The sequence below is a fragment of the Chanodichthys erythropterus genome, chromosome 3 (assembly GCF_024489055.1).
Source record: "Chanodichthys erythropterus isolate Z2021 chromosome 3, ASM2448905v1, whole genome shotgun sequence".
Taxonomy (NCBI): Eukaryota; Metazoa; Chordata; class Actinopteri; order Cypriniformes; family Xenocyprididae; genus Chanodichthys; species Chanodichthys erythropterus.
The window spans coordinates 54,753,264-54,775,338 of record NC_090223.1 but is presented as its reverse complement, the minus strand read 5'-3'; the positions used below and the strand labels follow the sequence as shown (position 1 = coordinate 54,775,338).

The 22,075-nt window shown below is 39.0% G+C and overlaps 1 protein-coding gene across 3 annotated transcripts in view; it reads right to left on the bottom strand.

Moving 5' to 3' along the window:
* The window catches only part of cep112 (centrosomal protein 112), a 188,800-nt gene that overhangs the window by 138,925 nt on the left and 27,800 nt on the right, over positions 1 to 22,075 (bottom strand). For all 3 annotated transcript variants that reach the window (XM_067377460.1, XM_067377469.1, XM_067377478.1), the window contains 4 exons: positions 12,182 to 12,268; positions 5,201 to 5,300; positions 4,330 to 4,448; positions 3,540 to 3,683 (listed from right to left, as the gene is read on the bottom strand). In XM_067377460.1, coding sequence (XP_067233561.1) covers positions 3,540 to 3,683; positions 4,330 to 4,448; positions 5,201 to 5,300; positions 12,182 to 12,268 — 450 coding nt within the window. The remainder of the gene's footprint in view (positions 1 to 3,539; positions 3,684 to 4,329; positions 4,449 to 5,200; positions 5,301 to 12,181; positions 12,269 to 22,075) is intronic.

Below are 22,075 nucleotides of genomic sequence, written 5' to 3'. Positions count from 1 at the left end.
TTTATGGATCTTGAGAGAGGAAGTACCATTGCTTGCGATGCAAGCCTCACGGAGCCATCGGATTTCATCAAAAATAAATTAATTTGTGTTCCGAAGATCTTACGGGTGTGGAATGACATGAGGGTGAGTAATAAATGACATTATTTTCATTTATGGGTGAACTAACCCTTTAAGATAGACCACACCGGTGCCACTACTATCAGCTATGAACATAATAAATAAGAATCCACCTTATAATAAGATATCCACCTTATTTTGCAACGTGGAAGTAAGCTATTTTATATTTATTTTTAAGCAATTTTATGATTATGATAATAAATTAAATGAATATGATAAATATCAGTTTGTAATATCAAGCAGCATAAAAGATTTTTGTACAGCTAAAATAAAGAAGTGGACGACACCAGAAGACTTGAAAATTCAAATAAAAAATGGCCATGCTGTTCTTATGTTAAAAATAAGGTGGATAGAACAGTGCAACCGTTTACTGTGGGTCTACTCATCACAACCTGTCTTTTGCATCCGGTGTAGGTAGGGTGTAAGGACACAATGTTGACAATCATGATTCATTCCTAAAATGTATCCACCCCATTAGACAATACATTTACTTTAATGCGGACTGTATTAACGCAGACATTTTCTTTGACCTTGTATCAATTTTATAAATCCTTTAATCTTTGTGCATCAAGTGGCTATATTGCAATGATGATGGTGCATAGTTTGACAAATGGAGGTTTGTGGCTGATGCACTTAGATTAGCTGGTGTTCACATCTCTCAGGTACAGTCTGTGCTATGACATCAATGCAAGTCATCAATCTCAATTGAGTCCCAAATCTGATGAATATGTATCTTGTCATCAATATTCAATGTGTTGCTTCCTTTATTGAGGACTGACATTGGCACTGGCGTTCTGCACATCAAAACTTGGCGATCACGCCAACAATGAACTATAGGAATATTTAGCAGAGCGAAGGAAAAGAACAGTCGTACCAACTTTTGACATGCTCCCAAATATGAAGCTACAGGCAAACAGACAAGCACCCGTTGGTGCTCCAATCTCGTCCGTCCAGAAGATACGTAATGTGGCCGATGTGACTCCACGTAGCTTTGAAGAGCTTTTTTGAGAAATCAGGATAGCACCAGAGTGTGCCACACAAAAGAATGATGAAAGAACTAAAGATAAACAAAGGCTTTCAAAGGCTGGAGTATTGAGACATCAAACGCAAAGTAGAAACAACACACAGCATCTCACCTCAGCTGACATATTGACAACAGCAGCCTATGAGGAGAGAAGAGGTAAGACAAGGGGAGGGGGGTTATGGGTGGAGAGGTTGGTGAGGTCAGCCTAAACCAACAGAATGGGAGAACCTAATTTCCAATGACAGAAGGGCCTTTCATCTGGGGCCCTGCCTGGAAATGTGCTGTGTTTAATTATTAAAGAAGGGTCATACTCTGTGGGGTCGGCATGCATTTGAAGTCTCATAAATTCAGCCCTGCTGACAGGCCGCGGCCGCCCTTCTCAGTTTGTGCCTTTACCTGTATGACAGCCGCTGAATGCTAATTTGTAACAAGCAAAACTCATTAGGCCTCTGCAACAGAAGGACACGCGTCCCAGCTCATCTCAGGTAGAGTGCCACAGTGCTCCGGTCCCTCTAGTGGGACAGATTTAATCGAAGCCTATAATGCATGCTTTGTTTCAGGCACACCCCAAATGCACACACAAGAAGACATTTACAAGGTGAGCAAAGAGGAGAAAAGACCAAGACAAAGAAACATCCTCTACACAAAACACGAATGCCAAAGTGAATGCCTGTCCAATGTTCTTGTGCTGCTGTGGCAGTAACAATCCTCAGTACTCAAGAGGGCTATAGAGTTTCCTTCAAATGTCAGTGCCAACTATTGCACTGCAGGTCTGGTTTTACGGAGGTGCTAAGCACCCTCAAATAAAAGCAAGAGCACCCGGAGTTGAAACTGTAATAACAGCATATTGGTGAAACAGATTTGGCAAATGCTGCGATGCGTATTTGTGTTTGCGCTCTTAAGAGCATCACAGGTTTCTATTTACAACATGTTTATACAGCTTTGAGCACTGTGGCCAATCACAGACATGTCTGTTGATCTCCTGAACACAATGGCCAATCAGAGGTGTTTAATTTAGTCAGAATCAAGAGTTTTTGTTCAGTGCTGAGTTCTGCAACACTCGCAAATCCTCTCATTATTACAAAAGTGTAAATAAGATCAATTATGCGGTGTAGACAGCTTAATTGATTATAAAGGAAGTTTGCAGAAGATTGCGATAAACTGAAGCGAGTTACTGTTTTTTATTGATGATGGAGCTTTTTGTGCATGTTATATATATAATCCATTCAGAATATGAATAAAAGTTTTTGGGGTTTTTTTTGCTGCAAAGATGACGTAAGAGTGATTCACTCTCGAAGTTGCATTGATTGACAGTGATAACCATAGGAATAGATAGGACAAAAATATAAGCCTAAATAAAGGTGCATTAAGTAAGGGATAATACATGGCTAGCTGTGCCATGCACGACATAGAGGCAAAGAACCACCTGAGGTGAAGCATTCAAACCCTTTAATGCAAATCATTCATATAATTTAATGAACAGCTGTGGTGCATCCCATTTATACCATGGTAATTTGCCAGCATTGGCAATTTAATGCTGTTTAACTAACCAGCAGGGTAAAAACTATTTTTGTCAGTTATGGCTGATTATATCTAACATTTTGCCCACTTTGAATCAGACACAGAGATAGTGGTGCGATAAGATTACATTTATTTGAAAGAATGAATTGTAGCGTTTATTTGACTTAGTTATTTATCGAGAGAGAGAGAGAGAGAGAGTGAGAGAGAGAAAGCAATGTGTGTGAGTCTGTGCAGCGTCTCTCTCTTACTAGCAATGATGCTGTAAGTTTAATTACTTCATAAACAGCTATGTTATTTACGCGTTGCTAAGAAATATAATGTCACAATTCAGTAGCAAAGCTATATTATTAATAAAGGTTAATATAGGAAGTTTCTGCTCATGTTCATAAATGTTTCTGTGTGTGTGCAGAGCTCTTTCCAATCTCTCTGTGTGTGATGTGTGTGCATCAATGAAAGTAGCACATTAATATAGAACAGTGATTAAACCGATAGGAACTACCTGTGCATTAAACGGTTTTAATGCATATCTTCCAGCCAATCAGAATTGAGTATTCAGACATATAAGCAATATACATTATATATAAGTAATATAAATGTAGACTAATATATTAACATAAAAATATGCTAATTTTAGTATCAAAATAGTTTTGAAATGCTGTTGTAGTTACTTTTAAAGGTAATGACTTGTAAATCTTGTAATCTCGTAAATCTCTCACTGTACATTGCAATTCTTGTTTTGCATGACATTTTCAATTGGTGTTTTAACATGTTTCAGAAAGCAAAGTACAGTGAAATTGAGCTTATGTATCTCTATGTTACATCAGAAGCACAGCATGTTTCCATTCAACAGTGTTGAAGTATGTCTGAATACACTCACAGTGGCCTGCGTCTGGCCGCTGTACTCGGCCTCCATCTTGGCGAGTCTTTGGTTGGTGTCCTCCAGCAGCTCCTGGATGTTATCTGTGTGCTTCTTCTGCAGCTCAAACTTCTCCTGTTCCATCTCCGCCACCGCAGCATGGAACTACCAGAAAGGATGAACCAATCATACAATAGAGCTCAACAGAAGGGATCCAGCAGGGGGAAAAAATCTTAACGTTTAAAATTAACACAAGCCAGTGTGATTTCAAGTAGGATAAAACTGTCACTGAAAACAGTGAGTGGTCATTTCTCTGTAACCTCCACTCTACTGGATACAAAACCAAAAACAGAAAAAACCAACAGATAATGTTACACTGGTGTTTAAATTTACATAAATGTTTAAGATTGTGAAACATAAAAACAGATAATTAGTGAACATAAGACGATCTCATGCTGCAATCTGGCCATCCTTATTGTTGAGCTCTGAACATGAGGCCTACAGAATATTATGTTTAGAAACAAAGAACAAAGAGAATGTTTTATAAAGCCTGAAGCAAGATACCCTTCAACCAAAAGCCTGTACAAAGGCAGGGCCGGATTCTCCAGGAAAAAAAAAAAGTTTCTACTTCTATTTCTGCAATAAACATACATATCTACTGAGCACTCAGAGAAGATGGATGTTTGGGATTCTTTCTCAGACTCAGACGGGATTGGCTGAGCTCTAAACTCACTGAGTGTTCACTGTTCAAAGCTCTAGCTGCTAGAGGGACAGGTCTGTGGAAACCTGAGCCTTTTCAACCCTTCCTTACCTTCTTCTCCCATTCGTTTTTCAGAGATTCAGCACTTTGATCAGACATTTTCTTCAGCTCGCTGATCTGTTTCTCTTTGGTCTGTTGGATGACCTGGGACTCTCGCAGCAGGCTTTGAACTACAGGGGAGAGAGGGAGGCAGACACAAACATTCAGGCCTGGCCGCAGGGCATCTCTATGTCTGCTCGCACCCCAGGCCGCCCCAAACAGCACCATTCTTCTTGACTCAAAAGTAAAAATAAAAAACAAAAATAAATAAAAATACAAACAATAGGTATGAAAAAACATATGATTTAAGGTGTAGTGTATTACAACAGCAAGCCATAAAAGGTTAGTTGTGTGAGTGAGCATGGTTAGGCTAGTTTTGTATAAAACTAAAATGTAAAATGTGCAAAGCTGTTCCTGAAGTTACAAAGTACCTTTAAAGTTTAGTTTATGCCTGACACATCCATTCCACATCCACTTTACTTTTCATTAATGTCATCATTAATGAAGATTAACTTAAGTTATTTCAATAAATAATCAGCACGGTGTCAGTTAGAATGATATTAAATAAGACACAAACTGAAAAGCACACGTTGTGATTTTGGGGGATAATTCATAACTAAGTCAACTAAGACTGCTTACATGGAAATGTAAAATACAAGACATCAAATCACAGATAATGAAGAAAAGGCCTTTTTGTCTGTGAGTGTTGTTCATGCTGTACTACATGTCTGTTTACAAAGTGCAGCTTTTGTTGGGTCCTCTGAGCCATGACTTAAGGGCTGTTTTGGAACCGTGGGAGTGGTGTTCAGCTGGGACGCATTGGGCAACACCGTGCCACTGACAGAGCGCTCAGAACATGACCTCCTCTATGTTCCGCCCTCACCTCTCTTCTCCAGCCTCCGAACTGTCTCCTCCGCCTCCTTCTGCTTCCCACGATACATGGTCTTCAACTCATCAATTTCGCCATTCTTTCGGTCCAAAATCTGAGAAAATACACACAAACCAGATATGTATATTTTCTGAAGAATATGTGACTCGTGTTGTGCATAGTTGTTATTGTGCAGTTGCTAAGGTGTCCGGAGTGGTTGTTAGAAGAACTGGGTAAAAAATATTGATTTCTCGATTTTAAAAAAATTCCCATTTTTACAAACCAATATCGATTCTTAAATCCCAAGAATCGATTAGTCTAGTCTGTTTTCATTTGATGAATGAGCAGAATATGTAGCGCCTCCCATCCAATAAATTGCAATAATCTTTGTGCTTTGTTACTTTTAATATGAAGCAAAGTCTCAGATTTCAAATGACATCCATCTTATAATGAATTCAAAAAATAAATACCGTTTTGGCGCAGTTTAATGTGACGTGACAGATCGCTGTAGTGCCTCAGTTAAAGAAAAGCGGCAGCATAGAGCGCATGTGAACATCCTCTCCTCCTCTTTATTAGCAGTTACAGCGCGAAATAAACATGACTAAACATCTGAAGGCGTGTTAAAATATACAGTACAACTTAACGAAATCCGTATCATGTCTCGTGTAATAGCTCAATCAGTGCTTCAACCTCGGAAAGACGTCGATAAAACAGCTTGTAAACAATGTCACGTAATGTCACATTTACCTCAGAAAAACATATTCAGTGATCATAAACTCATTAGTCAGCCAGAAAAGTGTTCTATAGAAAGCAACATTCTGATAAATATAGCTATGCACTGTTACATATTCATTATAATTTTTAATTTTCTTCAATATTTAATGCATGTTTGAATAAATCAGTTATGACAGCCACGATTTAAATGTTTATATTGCAAAAAACCAATTGGAGTAGACTTTGCAATTCTAAACTTTATTTATAATAAAAACATCATTGAGTGTCAATATTATAACCTTCAATATTATTATAGTAGTACCAACTGACTTACATGTGTAGTTTACAGCATTAGTTGAGATTGTTTTTCCTCTAGAAAATTTACCATGTACTGTAACTGAAATACTACATCTAAAATAATCTATATTGAATCGAATCGAAATCGTTATCGAATCAAATCGAATCGAATCGAAAGCATGTGAATAGTAATCTAATCGAATTGTGAAAATTGTGTCAATTCCCAGCCCTAGTTATTAGGCTGCTATGTGGTTGCTAGGGTATTCCATGTTATATCTGGTCTCTAGATATAGCTCAGGTCCATTCTTCAGTGTAATTCTGAGTGGTTCATTCGTCTGTGAGGTGAAAATCAAAAGTGCAATCATTTAGTAAATGAACAGCACACCAAGAACTATTCATGTCACAAATAGACGAGTTCCTAAATTTAAAGTTTAGGGTTTGTTAAGGCCTTGATCAACATCGAGCCGCTGTTAAGCATCTATCTGCTGAGTTTTGGTGTGTCGGACTTTGGTGCTCTTGGGGCTTTTTTGTCAATTGAACGTGTAAACCATAATGCTCAAAATAATTAATTGGTTTGAGTAGGGAAAAGTTAAATTAAACAAATTTGTTCAATCAAATTAACTTTTATGAGTATTTAGAACATTCATTTTCTTTTGAGTTCACAAAGCTGACACATTTTAAGTAATCTGCATTGTTTCATTGTTTTGAGTTTTATAAACGTGTTTCTTTTAATTTAGACAAACTTAAATTTAACTGAAACTGGGCTGGGATTTCTATTTCCCAGCATGCTTTGCCATGGCACTTGAAAGGGAGAGTAAATGCTAAAATTAAATGTTATATAATATTTTGTGCAAGATTAACGTTAAGTGGAGATTTATTAGTGTTTAATGTTTTGCTATGCTGATTTAGAAGAGTTTCTGCAATGATGTTTTTTTTTGGAGGTTTATCATCATGGTGACAAGTGGAGCATCAGATTGGTTTGAGAATAGGTATGTTACATTTTTTATATTGGCGTACTCGTTCAGCACTGTGTTCACTGTGTTACCAAATAGCAAGTTAGCATTTATTGAATTAGCTAGTTAAAGCTAACCAAGTTTCGACTAATAAAGATATTTAAGTTGAGAGTACATGATCATTTTAAGTTAAATGTATGAATTAGCTTTCTCAAATTTCTTACTTAAATCAAAGTTGAGTAATTAAAATGAGTAGAAAAAAAAATCTGCATGTTCTACTTTGAGTTTCTTAACTTAAAAATGTTGATGTAACATTTTTTGAGGTTTTGCAAACTTCTTCGGGTTTACAGTGCAATTAGTGAGACCGATCACTCTGGCTGTTCAGATTAGTGGACCGGTGCACGAGAAGAATAACGAAAGCGATGAAAGCAGCCAAACAAAGAAATCAAGAGGGAACACGCAGAAGGCTCTTCTAATTTTACATCATCTTATCTGAGCATTCCAATACGTTCATATATTTATAACGACATGGCCATATGGAATAAAGCAAGTGAAGACCAAATTATTAATATGATATATATTCAAAATGGTAAGCAAGAGCTGCTTTGTTTATGGTTTGTATATCCACAGCCCTAATTTCGGTTTTCCATATTTGAATGACGAGTATAGACTACTGCCACCAGCTGGTATAGAAAGTTATTTCATCGCACACAGGTGCAAAACGTACATGCGTGTTGGCCCTTGGCTGTTGTCATTGTGGTGTTTTCAAGCGCAGCTTGGCCTGGACGTGAGGCGACAACACAGTCAGCTTTCGTCTGCGATAGTTTTTTGATGTTGGTTTGGTGTTACAGCCTTTAGAGGTTTGTTCAGATCACTAACCCTAAGCATGAGCAATAGCAATAGTGATGCTTGCATTAGCAAACAACACTACAAACAAGAAGCATTCATGACACTGAGACGACAGATGACAGAACGTTTATGTTCCAGACTTTCCAGCTAATCTAGAGCCATAAATACATTTCAGTGGGAACAGAGTTTAAATAGAGGTTTGTGGTGCTTCCATATGACAAGCTAATGCTGGCTGCAGATTACAGAGGATAATGTTCTTATTCACAAGCATGACCATGAAGGAACTCGCCCTCTCCTGCGTCACTGAATGCTGGAATTTGCTGCTTTGAAGCAGACATTCAGCAGAAGGGGGGTGGGGGTGTGGGGTGGGCAAGATCCCCATTTTTGGCCCTTTCTTCAGTAAAGGCTTTTTGCTTAAGTATATTATCTGTAACAGTAGCATAAGCTTAAATCAGAGGATGACAAACCCGTATGAATCTAACATTATGCTCTGGGAAGGAAGACCACTTCAGGAGATGCACCATGACCTCACTGACAAGCAGTAGTGTTTTGGTTGTGAACAAAACAAATCATTCAGCTTCCGTGCACTGATGTATTTTTCGCTCACTGAAGTCTCTCCCTTGTGAAGTGCGGAAGGCTTTGGTTGCTTCTCTCTGCTTTCAAAGACGGACTATAGCATGAGCAAATAGTATGTCATTAGCATACATTAGCATATAAATAGCATATCAATTGTTGGACCTGCTGAATGTATACGCCCTTTGCTGAACAAGTCTATGTATTGAGTTTGAATGACTTGAAGCAGTGCTGAATGGACTGGCACTTGTTCACGATCAAACTAAACAAACTGGGACATGGCATTTGTGAATGTACTCACTGAACAAGGTATTTCAATTTGTGAACAGGGATCTGCTGACCAGCATTAACAGAATGAAAGTGGGCATTTGATCATTCAGTTGAGTATGTGAATCACTCTTGTCAACAATGAGAGAAAGGGGGGCAGAAGGAGTAGTCAATTTATGGACTTATGGATTTTATTTTATGGTCCATTTTATTTTTTTTAACCTTAAGGCCATGTGTCCACCAAAGCATTCCTAGCCAGCTGAAAACGCTAGGAGCTCTGCTAAAAACGCACAGCTGTGGCCAATTGAAAGCGCTTCGCAGCACAATGTTTTTTTCAGTAGAGACACTTTGGTTTCTACGATACAGAACATCGCTGAAGTGTTACTATTATCTCATTTCACAGATAAGTTTGTTTCTCAACTGTTTCTATATAAAAAGGTCGATACAATGTAAAGTATTTGCTCTGGCTTTTGTTTTAAATGATTTTGTTTCATTATTATGCTTCTTGTTGTCATCTGTTGATGTAGTACAAGCAGCATTGGCAATTGGTCGGTGTTTTATTTGTCCTGCCCTCCTCCACTTTGATTGGATGGCTGGGTACAAAGTGACAGTGATGAGCGCTACGTTTTACCCAAAGCTGAACATTCTTCAACTCTCAGCGACCAGAAATAGATGCTAAGTGCCTCGTTATACTCCTGCCGTAAAAACGCGGCGCTCCCATTGAAAACAATTGGAAAAATACGCTAGCCTTGGAAAAAATGCTTTGGTTGACACAAGGCCTAAAAGACCGTTTCTGTGAATTTATTGAGTAAATGATTCAATGACTCATAATTCATGAAAACACACTAATTTGTCACCATCTACTGTAATGATATAAAATATACAAAAGGGGTCACTGAACAAACCAGTGGATGAATCTGAATGAATCTTTTTAGTACAAAATAGTCACTTGGATGAATCAAAATCTCCACTACAACTCACAAGCATGTTTAATAGCAAAAGAGACCAAATGAATATGCAAAAGACATGCAAAAGTCACTCATTGAAGTTCTCTGTTCTCTGGAGTAAAAAAAAAAAAAAGAATATGATAAAAGGAAATGGAGCGATCTCTTCACTGAAAACAGCGTTACGTATTCTTTTTGATGCGTCTCAAGAGCACGTTGAGTGTTGACATTCCAAACTCTCTGAAGCATGAATGAGTGCTGCCAGTATCTGAGCGGACTTGAGCCACAGCCCTGAGGAACTCACTCATGACCTTGTCCCTCATGTCTCAAAGACCTCTGCGGTGGGCTCCCAGACTCCAATGGACCGGTTCTGCAAGTCCTCAACAATCCGCCCATTGTGCGACACAGTGCGGGCTTTTGATGAACCCAAGGAATTTAGAAATCCTTCGTGGTGGGGAGGGATGGAGCCAAGTGCAACCCGTATTTAGCGAGCTCCAAATAAACAGCAGATCTGCTGGGCTTGTACCCAAGCAGCAGCCCAGTCTTGTGCCTTGAGCTGTGGGTGATAAGATGCCTGGGCTCAAGGTGGGGCGGGAGGCGGGCATTTCAGAAATGTGTTTTATCTGATGCGGCCACTGCTCAGCAGAGAGCCGTTTGTTCAGACCGCTGTAACTCCTTTGATGGCCTGACCTTCTACAAGCCGCCTGTGTCCGAGTGGGAGTTCAAAGACTGTCGGCCATTGTCTCAGTGAGGGTGGACAGCGGCGTAGCGACCAGGGGTCTGTAAATCTCAAAGGACCCTATGGAGATCAACGGCTTGGAGGACATGACAGGGCACACGCGCCGGCTTGGTCGCCCCTGGACTCAAGCGAGCCCACCAACGGACAGCTCTGCACTGCGTGTGTGTGGTGTTTATAGGGTCTTCAAAGAAAGATGCACCTGAGCAAATATTGACATTCTCAGAATGGAGCACATCTGAGTCTTTCAGAACCAAACAACAGCGCTCATTAAGAGCAAAGCAGACACAATGACAGAAGAAAAATCATCTAAACCAAGATTTCATGTAACGCTGAACACAAAGAATGGTGAATTAATGAGTTCAAGATCCAGAAGAAGCTGTTGAGGTTATTTCCCAGTCCCCACTGGAGAAACTAAACAAGAATAGTCTTCATAGGGCTTCATTCAAACCAAAAATGCCTCCTAAAAGTTATTATTTTCTCCCTCTGAAAATTCAGTGAGCCCATCAGTGGATTATTTATCCTGCTAGAATAGTCTTCACAGGGCTTTGGCGGCAACAAGAGCTCCTATTTACAGAAGTACTCTCTGAGGTTGGGGGTGATGGTCTCTCATGAGGCCTAATACAACAGTGTTCAGTGAAGAGAGGTTGGACATCGCAGGCAAAAAGGACCATTTCAGAGCTGGTCTTTCCTTCAAACACAGATGCAACTTCATTCAAACCAAAAATGCCTCCCAAAAGTTATTATTTTCTCCCTCTGAAAAGTCAGTGAGCCCATCAGTGGATTATTTATCCTGCTTTTTGTCCATCAGAAGAGCACTCTGTTGCTAAGCTCATCATCATGTGAGCTGGTCGCCTGTGAAAGATGAAAGCTTGCAGCCGAGAGCGAGGGAAAGAGGGGGCGTTAGGGAGGTTAAAGGGAAGTTCGTGGAACATTTAGGGACACACACAATTTTCCCATCGTCTCCTTAAAGAGCTCTTTCAGACACCTGCAGAGTCGTAACAGAGTGTCGAGGACGAGGTCCAGAGGCCGTTGGGCTTTTAGGGACGCCATGAAAGACAACAGTCTGCCAAGAATCATGTTACTGCTTATAAAGGGTGGGGACACACAAACATCTGTAAACCTGGGTCATATAATAGGCTTACCGAAGCAGAATTTCAAGGTGGATGTCACTGGGACTGAATGAAGCATACAATAAATGTGGAAGTCACAGAGCAGACACTGACACAGCACATGACATTTGTTAAAGGGATAGTTCACCTAAAAAAAAAAAAATCAAAAAAATTATAAACTCTTTATCTACTCTTTTCTCCCCCATTAACAGCAGATGTGTTTATTGTTTATGAAGAAATATTATCCATTAAGCAAACTGAGCTGGAGTTGGAATTTTAAACTTGGATTGTGGTTCTATTTTTCTTGTGTTTAATATAATGAATACATATAGTTAATATATTATATGGACTCACAGAGATGGATTATTTTTCTAAAAATGTTTGTGTTCATCTGAAGAAAGAATGTCATGTCATCTGTGACAGTATGAGAGTGAGTAATTAAGGAAGGAGTTTTCATTTTTGGTGTTTCAAGAAATATTTGACAGGTTAATTGATTAACAAAACAGTTGTTAGTTGCAGTTAGTAGATCTGTCACACACTGTGTCATTCACCTTCTGTATCTCTGCATCATGTTTCTGCTGCATTCTCAGTGTATCCTCCTGATGTTTGGCCTCCAAGACTTTAGTCCTCAACTCAACCTACAAATGAAAAACAGATAAAATGACACTATGACAACAGTTTTTTTTTTTTCTCAGTTTTTCTTGAAGTCTGTGTAAAAGTGTAATGGTTTATTGCACCAAAAAATGTATTTAGTTTTTCATGACCACTCTTTCAAACCATTAAAATTAAGACTTCTATATGAAAATGATTGGCTAGCCTTATATGTTAACCTAATATGTTAATCTAAATACAGTGATGACAAAACAAAAAAGAGTCTAAGTCTAAGACTGGATAATTATTGCTGTGATTATTATGTTTCTAGTATGTTATATGTTTGGCAACAGTTCTAACCCTAATTGGAGTGTGTAACTTTTAATTTCTTAAACAACAATGTAGGAAGACACATCATGTCAGGTAGGGTGGGTGGAAGGAGCGAGGACTCAGTATGCAGGAAGATAAGGGCTTTTATTAATAATAAAAAATAAAACAAAAACACAACAAAAACTACCCCGTGGGGGAAAACCGACTTGACAAAAACAGGACTTGACTAGACTTGACTTGGCTTGATGAAAACACGACGGAATAAATGACAACGAACCAGCACAGGACTGCAAACACAAGGAGAATAAATAGGAGAGCAAATGAGGCAGGTAATGAGGGAGGACAGGTGGGGCAAATCAACCAATAATGAGGTAACAAGGTGGGCGGGGTCAAGACAATAGACATGAGAGCACATGGCACAAAGAAACACATGACAAGTCATGTGCTCACACCAAACAAAACAAAGACACAAGCACATGGCAAATGAAGACAAATCACAAGCCATGTGCTTACACAAGAATGAAAACTCATAAGCCACGTGTTCACACAAAACAAGACAACATGAGAGCACGCAGCCCGTGAAACACAGACTGCGTGCTGCACAAGACAACACAACATGAAAGCACGCGGCAGGTGGAAATAACCGCGTGCTACACAAAACATGAGACGAGAGCGCACGGCAAGTGAAAGTACACACAAACCGTGCGCTCACAATAAAGACAGGACTGGGAGCGCGAGTGTCCGAATCCCGACACAAAACCGAAACCAAACTAGACACGAGTGCCGGGATCCGAACGCCACGCTCCCAACATGAAACAAGGCACGCAGACAAGAGAGCGCACAGCCCCGAGAACACTCGAGACCGTACGCTCACACAAAAACACGACAAGAACGGGAGTGTCAGAGCTCTGTCACAAAACCAAGAAATAAACAAGACTGAAGTGACAGAACCCTGACACATCATGGTCATATTCCAGGATGACAATGTCAAAATTCAATGTCAAAGAGATCCAGACGTCTCTAGGCCACAAGAACATTCACAGAGCCACGGGTCAAAATTCATCAGGCTCAAATTGTGAAACACAAAATCTTATATATTGATGTATCTCTTGATGAAAATAATAAATAATCAAGAGGTGCATCATTTTTTGGCCAAGATCTTGTATTGACAATGCAAGAGGTGAGCACTCTGTAAAGTCTACTACAGCACATCCCAAAAACTTTCAGTGAATATCAGAGGTGCCAATTCATGTGTGAAAATTATTCTTCATGCTCCCTACCAACCATTCTTCCATAATTTCAGCCTGATGAATCTTGGCTTTCTCATCCTGGAATATGGCCATGATGTGTCTTCCTACATGGTTGTTTAAGAAATGAAAAGCTACACACCCCATCAATTAGGGTTTGAAGAACTGTTCCCAAATGTATGACATGCTAGAAACATAATAATACCTGCAATAATGATCCAATCATAGACTCTTAAGCATTTGTCTATTTAAAACCAAACAGAGACTTTTTTTTTCAGCCGAGCAGTGTATAATCTTTTAAAATGAGCCATTTTGGTGGTTTTGTTTTAGAAATGGTCTGAAATGACTGGAAAGAAAGTCGTAAATATTAACGCATGTCTACACAGCACATCAGAATGATTTAAAAAAAAATGTTAAAACTTATTTCAAAAGAAATGTTTTTTCATTATATGACCCATTTACACAAAGCCAAAGTATAGAAATGTCTGAATTATAGTGTTCCGTTTCCTCTACACCTACAGAGAAACAACACCTCCAGTCGTTTTGTTTTTAAGATCACTCATTGAAAGTCAGTTACATCAGTTAAGAATCTGAAAGAGAGAGTTCAAAGCAAACACAAAACCACATGTATTGCACTTTGAGACATTTAGGAAAGAGCCCATCTGTTCAGAAGGATTCAGATGATTAATACTGGACAGGAAACAGCAGATAGAAGAAGATAAAAATGTAATTACACATAATGACAGTTGATTTGTACTTTTAGTTTGCTCAGTGCAACACTACATACAGCATTGCATGGAAACCGTTTTTCATAAATCGAGTTTATGGTTCCAATTCTGATTCTGCTTAAATGAATGATTACATTTCTTTTAGTATGCTGAGGACCAATTTATTTTTTTTTTTTTTTTATTTTTTTGTCAACCCTACTCAGCAAGCAATACTAATGAACCTCCCTCATCTACAGTAAGAGCAACCTCAGGAATTTAATGCGCCTCAAGATTTCTGGGATCAAAAGTTTAACATTTTTCTTTACCAGCCTGTTAGAACATGCGTCCCCGCCTCTTCAAGTAATGCAAGCACATAGAGACAGAAGAGAGGTGTAAGCACACACTTCCGCTCCCACAAACTTTCGTCACTATGGCCGCTGGTCATTTCTGAAGCGGTGTCTTTCTTCTCATGTATTTTGGGAAACATGTTTTGATGTGGCATGAGCAGGATTTTTGTGTGAGCCTCCCAGCCCTCTGGCTGACTGCGGATCAGGGCTTTCAACTGCTGCCACCAGCGTGGGACACGATCTACTGGCTTATCAGATCTGCTGCAGGGCACTATACGGCCAGAGTAAAAGAGTGTGAGAGAGAGATCCAGACGTCTCTAGGCCACAAGAACATTCACAGAGCCACGGGCCATTTCTGCTGCCTGTTAAAACAGACTCAGACTGACAGGAAAAACCAACTCAACTGGAGTGGTCACTGATGCTTGATCATCATCACTGATTAAAAGTTCAGGGAAACTATCCATTGCGTTTGAGCTTCCTCTTTGAATGCAGGATGAGAAACTGACTTACTGCAAAAATATGTAAAAACAAAAGACTGAAAAAAGAATTAATTTTAATAAAGTCTGGAGGAGCCTCTCTGAAAGCAAATTATATGACAATAGCTTCACAATATAAACTCAAAATGTGTTAAAACTAAATGAACACATTTCTACTTTTGCATGGTATATACTAGGGCTGGCTGATAAGATTTCACAATCAGATATGGACAATAGGTGTATTCCAAATGATGTTTCTGTGCCCTTAAAAGGCAATTCAGGAAGGAGGCGCCATTTGCAGGGGCATTCCAAATGACATGCGATGGTAAATTTATCATTTATTGCCATGTGAGTGTGGTGAGGCCTCGTAATTCATTTTAAAGCTAGATGGCAGGAGAGTTCGAAATTAATGTAATGTATAAACAGAATAATTCAAGTTGCTTTGTTTTGTTTGTAATATATTACACACATTTCCGTCATTGATTTTATGTTTCATAGGAAAGAAATGTGATACGTTAGGTAAATATGACTCCCTGCAGTGTTGAAAAGAGACTTTAAAAAGAGAAGTGCCAATGGGAGTGGAAAGTTCTGCACATGATCTACTGAAGACGCTCAAACGTCATTGGAGAAAACATCATTATAAAATGTATATGTATTTGTAACAATTATGTTAACAGCAATAATAAGAAAATCCTGTTGTAAGAAAGGCTAATGGGGTGATGGGGAAATTACATTGTCTTTTATTGCTGCCTCCGCCAAGTGTTTTCCAAATAGCTACATTTATGACATGCAAGTGCCCTGCTCCCTTCAAAGTCACTTACTTTGCCCAGTGATTGACAAGTACCCTGATGCCGACTGCAGAAGTCATTTAGAGACATTTACAATATCGAACAAACTCGCTACATATATTAAACAACAGCCAAATATATTTTTTGATATTGTTACATTTACAGTTATTAGGAATGTCCTAAATGATCTGCCACTAATCTTTATTAGCCAATGTTCTTCTTAATCCTGTGATCGGCGATCAGCCAATCCTGCATGAATTCAGGTCTAATATTTGATCTTTTATCAGCTATATCAAATATTAAAACGCTTGTTTTGTAAAGTTTTCTAATCAATGTCTTCCGAGTAACTAGAAAGCTACAGGCAGGTGAGTTTTTATCAGGGTTGGACAGCGGCCCTTCAGGACCATAGTTGTCCATCCCTGATATTCTTTGGTTTGCCACAGTATACAGTGATACATGCTATATTCGATCAAATTGATTATTCCTGATGAAGAGATTGCATAATAAATAAAACAAAATGAACACACTGAATGCCAGATGATATTTATTGACATCAAAATTACACAGTCAGAATTGCGGATATACTGTAGTCGGATTGTGTGCAGAGACAACGCAATGTATTTGTATAAAATATTAATTGAAGAAAATATTGTGAAACTATTTTTAACATATCACCCTGCCCTAGTATATACCGTAGTGTAACCCAAACCATGAAGACATCATGTGTTCTACATAAACAATGTATTTATTTACACATCAAAAACATGAATACAGCCCAAGAGGCTTTCGGCAACTTGAGAGAGAGAAGATCCCCCCACATCAGCTGCTGGTGTTTAGCTGATAAGAACATTTACACAAGCACCAAAATTGATAGAATTGTGATGATGATATTCATAAATGGTCTAATGCTTTGGCCAAAGTTTCCATATGTAGGAGCAACCACATGTCCCTTTAGATCCACTCATTACCTGGCTCTCCAGCAGGTCCCTTAGAGCCAAACCTTAAGTACCACTTTGTGCTAACTCTTACACTTTTTGCAAGCTACTCTGATAAGAATCTGCTAAATTCCTTGAATGTAAATGCATTTGTAGAATAAATCAATGCCTACTTCATCATTGCAACGTTAACACCGCCCACTGGTGTGTTAGTGAGATGAGGAGGAGAGGAGAGCGATACAGGACTAAAAATAGCATTACCTTTCAAAGGATCCTAATACTAGGAATATGGTTATTTATTTTCAACAATGTGAATGTCTCAGTTGAGCTTTATTTATTAGTATTTGGTATTTCACCGTGGATACTTTGGTAAATAAATCGCATTTCGGGTCAGGGTTTGCAAACAAACTTTTACGATATGAACTCAACAGTAACACAACATGTAAGTAACTGTGTTATTATTCTAATGCCTGATCTGATATGTAATGATTCATACAGTCAGATGTTCTTGGTCTATGTGTCAGTAAATCAAACCAGTGACTATCAGTCAACTTCGGCTGTTTCTCTTAGTACGATGAAAATAATCTGTTATTTAAACGGTGATTAAATTATATAAAGAAAGCAACCAAAGAAAGCTAGAGCTGTCAATCAAACAAGTTTCAGTGACTGAGTTCTGGACTCATGCCATAACTCCCGTATTATTTAACAAATCTCTTAGTTATATCACATTTGTACAGTTAGCTACAATGAAAGCATTCGTTAGTGTGCAGAAATTGAGTTGAAATGACGAGATCATTGCTTTCATGCGCTCAACAGCATGTCTGTGACTGCAACCTTTCATGCCACCATCAAAATATAATGGCATAGATCTAAATGTAATACAGTACTTTTCACAATTAGTTAACCTTGAGAGCTATAATAGTAACGTTCTAAAAGAGAGAGTAATACTTGGATATTTCAAAAGAATTTAGCCAATCACAGCAGTGGGAGTTTACACTAAAGTCTAACAGCAGACACGCCCCTTAAAACAGAACGTTCAAACCATAGACTGTAAAAAAAGATGGACGACGCGACACCGCTTCCTTCCATTATAATGAACTGAGGGTAAAACGGATGACAATGGGCGTTGACATGTTGGAACCTGGGCATGCGCAGAAAGAATTGTCAGTGGTGCCCGGAGGCGGAGGCGGAGTCGCGGTATCAAACTTCCGCCCAGACGTCTGCGTCATCAAGATCAGATCACCTATTTGTTTTATCTACTGTTTATTATATTTTTCTTTTCCTCCTCCTTTTTTTATTTGGCTTAAACGATGGCTTAATTACATCCGGCAATAAGGAATTTACATTTATTTGAATGTTTATTAATGCACATTGTTCATTTTTAAACTAAATTACTGATAACTAGGTCAAAACAACAAATCGTAATTGATGTATTTTAAATATATAAATTATACACAAATTAAAATTATACTTGTAAAATAATATTCTGTTTCTAGAGCAATAATATTTTTGAAACCTTGGTCAAGTTGAACTAAATTTACAGCAGATTGATTGCTGTAGACAGTGCTCTTTAATTAACTAGAGTAGGATTAGTTTTGTCCTGATAATTATTATTTTATACCCATAAAAATAATTAGTAACTGACAGATAATGATCTGCTTTTTCCGTCATGGCTAACATTAGCCGTGTTATCTTGGCTAATAACATTTATCAATTAGCTTATAAAGGCCACATTTAACGTGACTGGAAAAAAACTCAGTGATCCGTCAGATCCGTAGGTCGGTTAGGACAGTTTACTGCTGAACAGCTCCTTTTGTCAGTGAGAAATAACACACAAATCGAAAAATAATAGTTATTTATTTATCTTCAATCTCCCCTCGATGCTCCGACAGCGCTCAGAGAAGCGATCAGAGAACTGTAAATCACGATGACATGCCCCGTTTCTATAGCACCAAATTGCTAGCAAAAATCAAACTGATCACAAAAACAAACTATTGAATATATATCAGCATGATAACAACTACCTTAAATGACCAAAACCATCTTTCGGAAAATTTTATTGTAAGTGTAAATAATTTTTTGTTATTTTGACAAGTGCCATTCGTTTGCATTGAGAGGGTGGGTTTATGACTTGTACTGCATCCAGCCACCAGGGGGCGATCAAAGAGCCCGCGGCTTCACTTTTCAGGACGTATGAGACACACACGGTTCAAACCAGAGGGCTAAAACCAGGGTAGCAAAAATGCCTTTTATTTCTAAATTATGACAATTTTTGATGTAAAAAGCATACTAACATTATAAGCGCTCCCCAGGAAACATTATAAAACAATAAAACAACGCAATTCATGACATCTTTAATATTAGCAGTAAATTACACCGATATGATGCTGTGTTTGAACAAAGAATGAAGATTACCAGTATTAACAAGTACAAGGTCAGAACGCGCTTACAAAAGAAGTTTGCTTCTGGTCAATCATAAAGCCCTTATAAAGATGACACGAATACTCTGTGCTGTTTACAGTAAGCTCTGTTGCTTTTTAATAGTTTATCTATGTAAATATGAGCTAGATGGACATATTTGACCATTGTGCTGCATCCCACAGCTTTTTCAGTGTGTCTTAAACCAGACGTCATTAAGGAAATTATCTGGCTGCGTCTGTGGTCTTTAGTTTGAGCGTCTTCAGTAGATCACGTGCAGATCTTTCCACTCCCATTGGCACTTTTTTTGGAATTGCGCTCTCATGCTAATTTGCCGTTTAGTAAATCTGGCCCATTCCCTCCTCTCACGTGACTTTTCCCCATTTATTCACAACTACCCACAGCATGCTTTAGGATCTGTTCAACTCAATGGGCTCAACAGAGGCAGGAGTATTTCAACTGCTGGCCGAGTCACTTTAGAAAAAGAATGATTTATAGGCTACACTTTTTAATATCATATTTTGTAATACATTGTTTTATTTTTGTACTGCTTAATTTTCTCATCCAAACGCCCCTGTTGTGGAAGAGCACACCCCATAAAACTCCAGACGAGTACATATTTCACAATATAGTGAGACAGGCTTCATGAATAAACACTAAAATCAATGTCCAGACACAATTTATAGAAACCAAACACAGACGTTTGTCTCATGACAGCATTATCTGGAGGCTGAAACTGATCTCATAAGAGCAAAACACACAGTTTGTTACAGTCACCTGCCCTACTTCCACTCAACCCTGAGAAACAGGCTCCCGCCTCTCGCTTTGCGTACGATTCTTCTTGTGCAATCTCAGAGACCACAGGAGACCTGTCAGAGGAGAAGATTGCACTGATTGAAGCCACGCAGTCAAACAGATCCCGGCAGCACAGACGCAAACGTGGGCGGCACTTTTTTTCTTTTCTTGTCTTTTTTTTGAAGCTTCAATTGGTGCTTTTAGAAAAGTTTGTCAAACTACATCAGTGGCGTTCTGAAACTCTTGTCTGAAAGGGTGCGGCGGGCGAGCGCACACCTCCGGGTTTTCAGATTCCCTGGAATCAGTGAAGCGAATGACATTGGTGCTTTTACTCGCGTTAAACTCACAGAGACGCAGTGCTTTTTGAAGAGTAGAAGGAGAGATGGAAGGGTGGGAGGAGGAGAGATAAAGATGGTGCGAAGGAGACGAGAGCAGCTGCTCTGTCTTTTCTTTGCCCAGCATTGGTTTCACACATTTCCTTAGGGAATATTTTCACAAAACGTCTGCTACGTTTTAGCGCCACACTGCGGGTTGAGCCTGTGATTCCAGCTATTTTGAGAGTCAAAATTTGGGTGACTGTTCAGTGTTTGGATAAACACCAGAAAGCTTCCCCAGTCACACTGATGACATCCCAATCAAATCACTGCCTTTGCTCTATGAAGGAATATAATAGAACTGAAATGTGTTAATGCAAAAAAAAACAAAAACAATAATAATTGTGTAAACTAAATGTGACCACAGAATAGGGCTTTCCATACTTAAAATAGTTAACCCTGTGTTATCGTAAACCCCGAGTTAATGAAATCCTAGTCCCACGGACCATTGGCTGATGCATATGGCACACAAAATGGGAAACATTTTGGAAGTTTCAAATCTGATTGGTTGAATTCTACAGGATGTCCAGAAGACGTGTGTGTCCCGTTCTTTAACAATCCACCTGGAAACAAAGCCGTTGTGATGCCAAACCCCCTCATGGAAGAAGAAAGCCGCCGTGTTTACAACTGTGACAATGAGCACTTATTACGATCAACAAAATGCTGGATTTTCAAATGTATTTGAAGTTTGCAGCACCACTGTTGCAGTAAACTTACACATCGTTCTTGAATTAATAATTTATTAGATGCACGCTGGTTTGTTCTCATAGGGACACCCCTAAACATGACTCGGAACAAAATGAAGTGTGATTGGCTGCTTTACATGTCGGACATACTTGGGCGGTCCTTGGCTGCGATTGAGTCAACAAAGCTGAGACGGAGTCCAAACCTTCTGCCGTCAGTCTGAAGTTCTGGCTACGCGAGACAACGGAATCCTGAGTTATATTGCTTCACGTTTCACACTGCTCACACTTGACATCCTCATATTATATACTGCTGACTGTCCTATGAAATTTTCAGACTATAAATGAAACAGTATCTTCTTCACTCCAACTGTCACGTTTTCTGTCACCATTTAGCTTTCTTCTCCTAAAACACCGAAACATAGCCTTCTGTTTATACAACACGCTGTGTTTCTGTTACTCTCCAAAGCATGTGAAAATGAGGCACACGATTGGCTGTCGGTTCCAAAGCATCTAGTCGCACCATTCTAACGCTGCATTGTTGCACACTGCACACATTTGGTATTGCAATGTGGGGTTAACAGTCCAAAAGCAGAGGTAAACCTGTTCTGGAGCAGGGTTTCAAAACCCCAGGTAAAAACCGGTGCTAACCCCACTTCTAAATTACAAGTACGAAATGATCCTTTACCCAAGGTTAGAAGCATTATTTAGAATGACAATAACACGGGGATAAGCTCAGTGTGAAAAGCCCTAA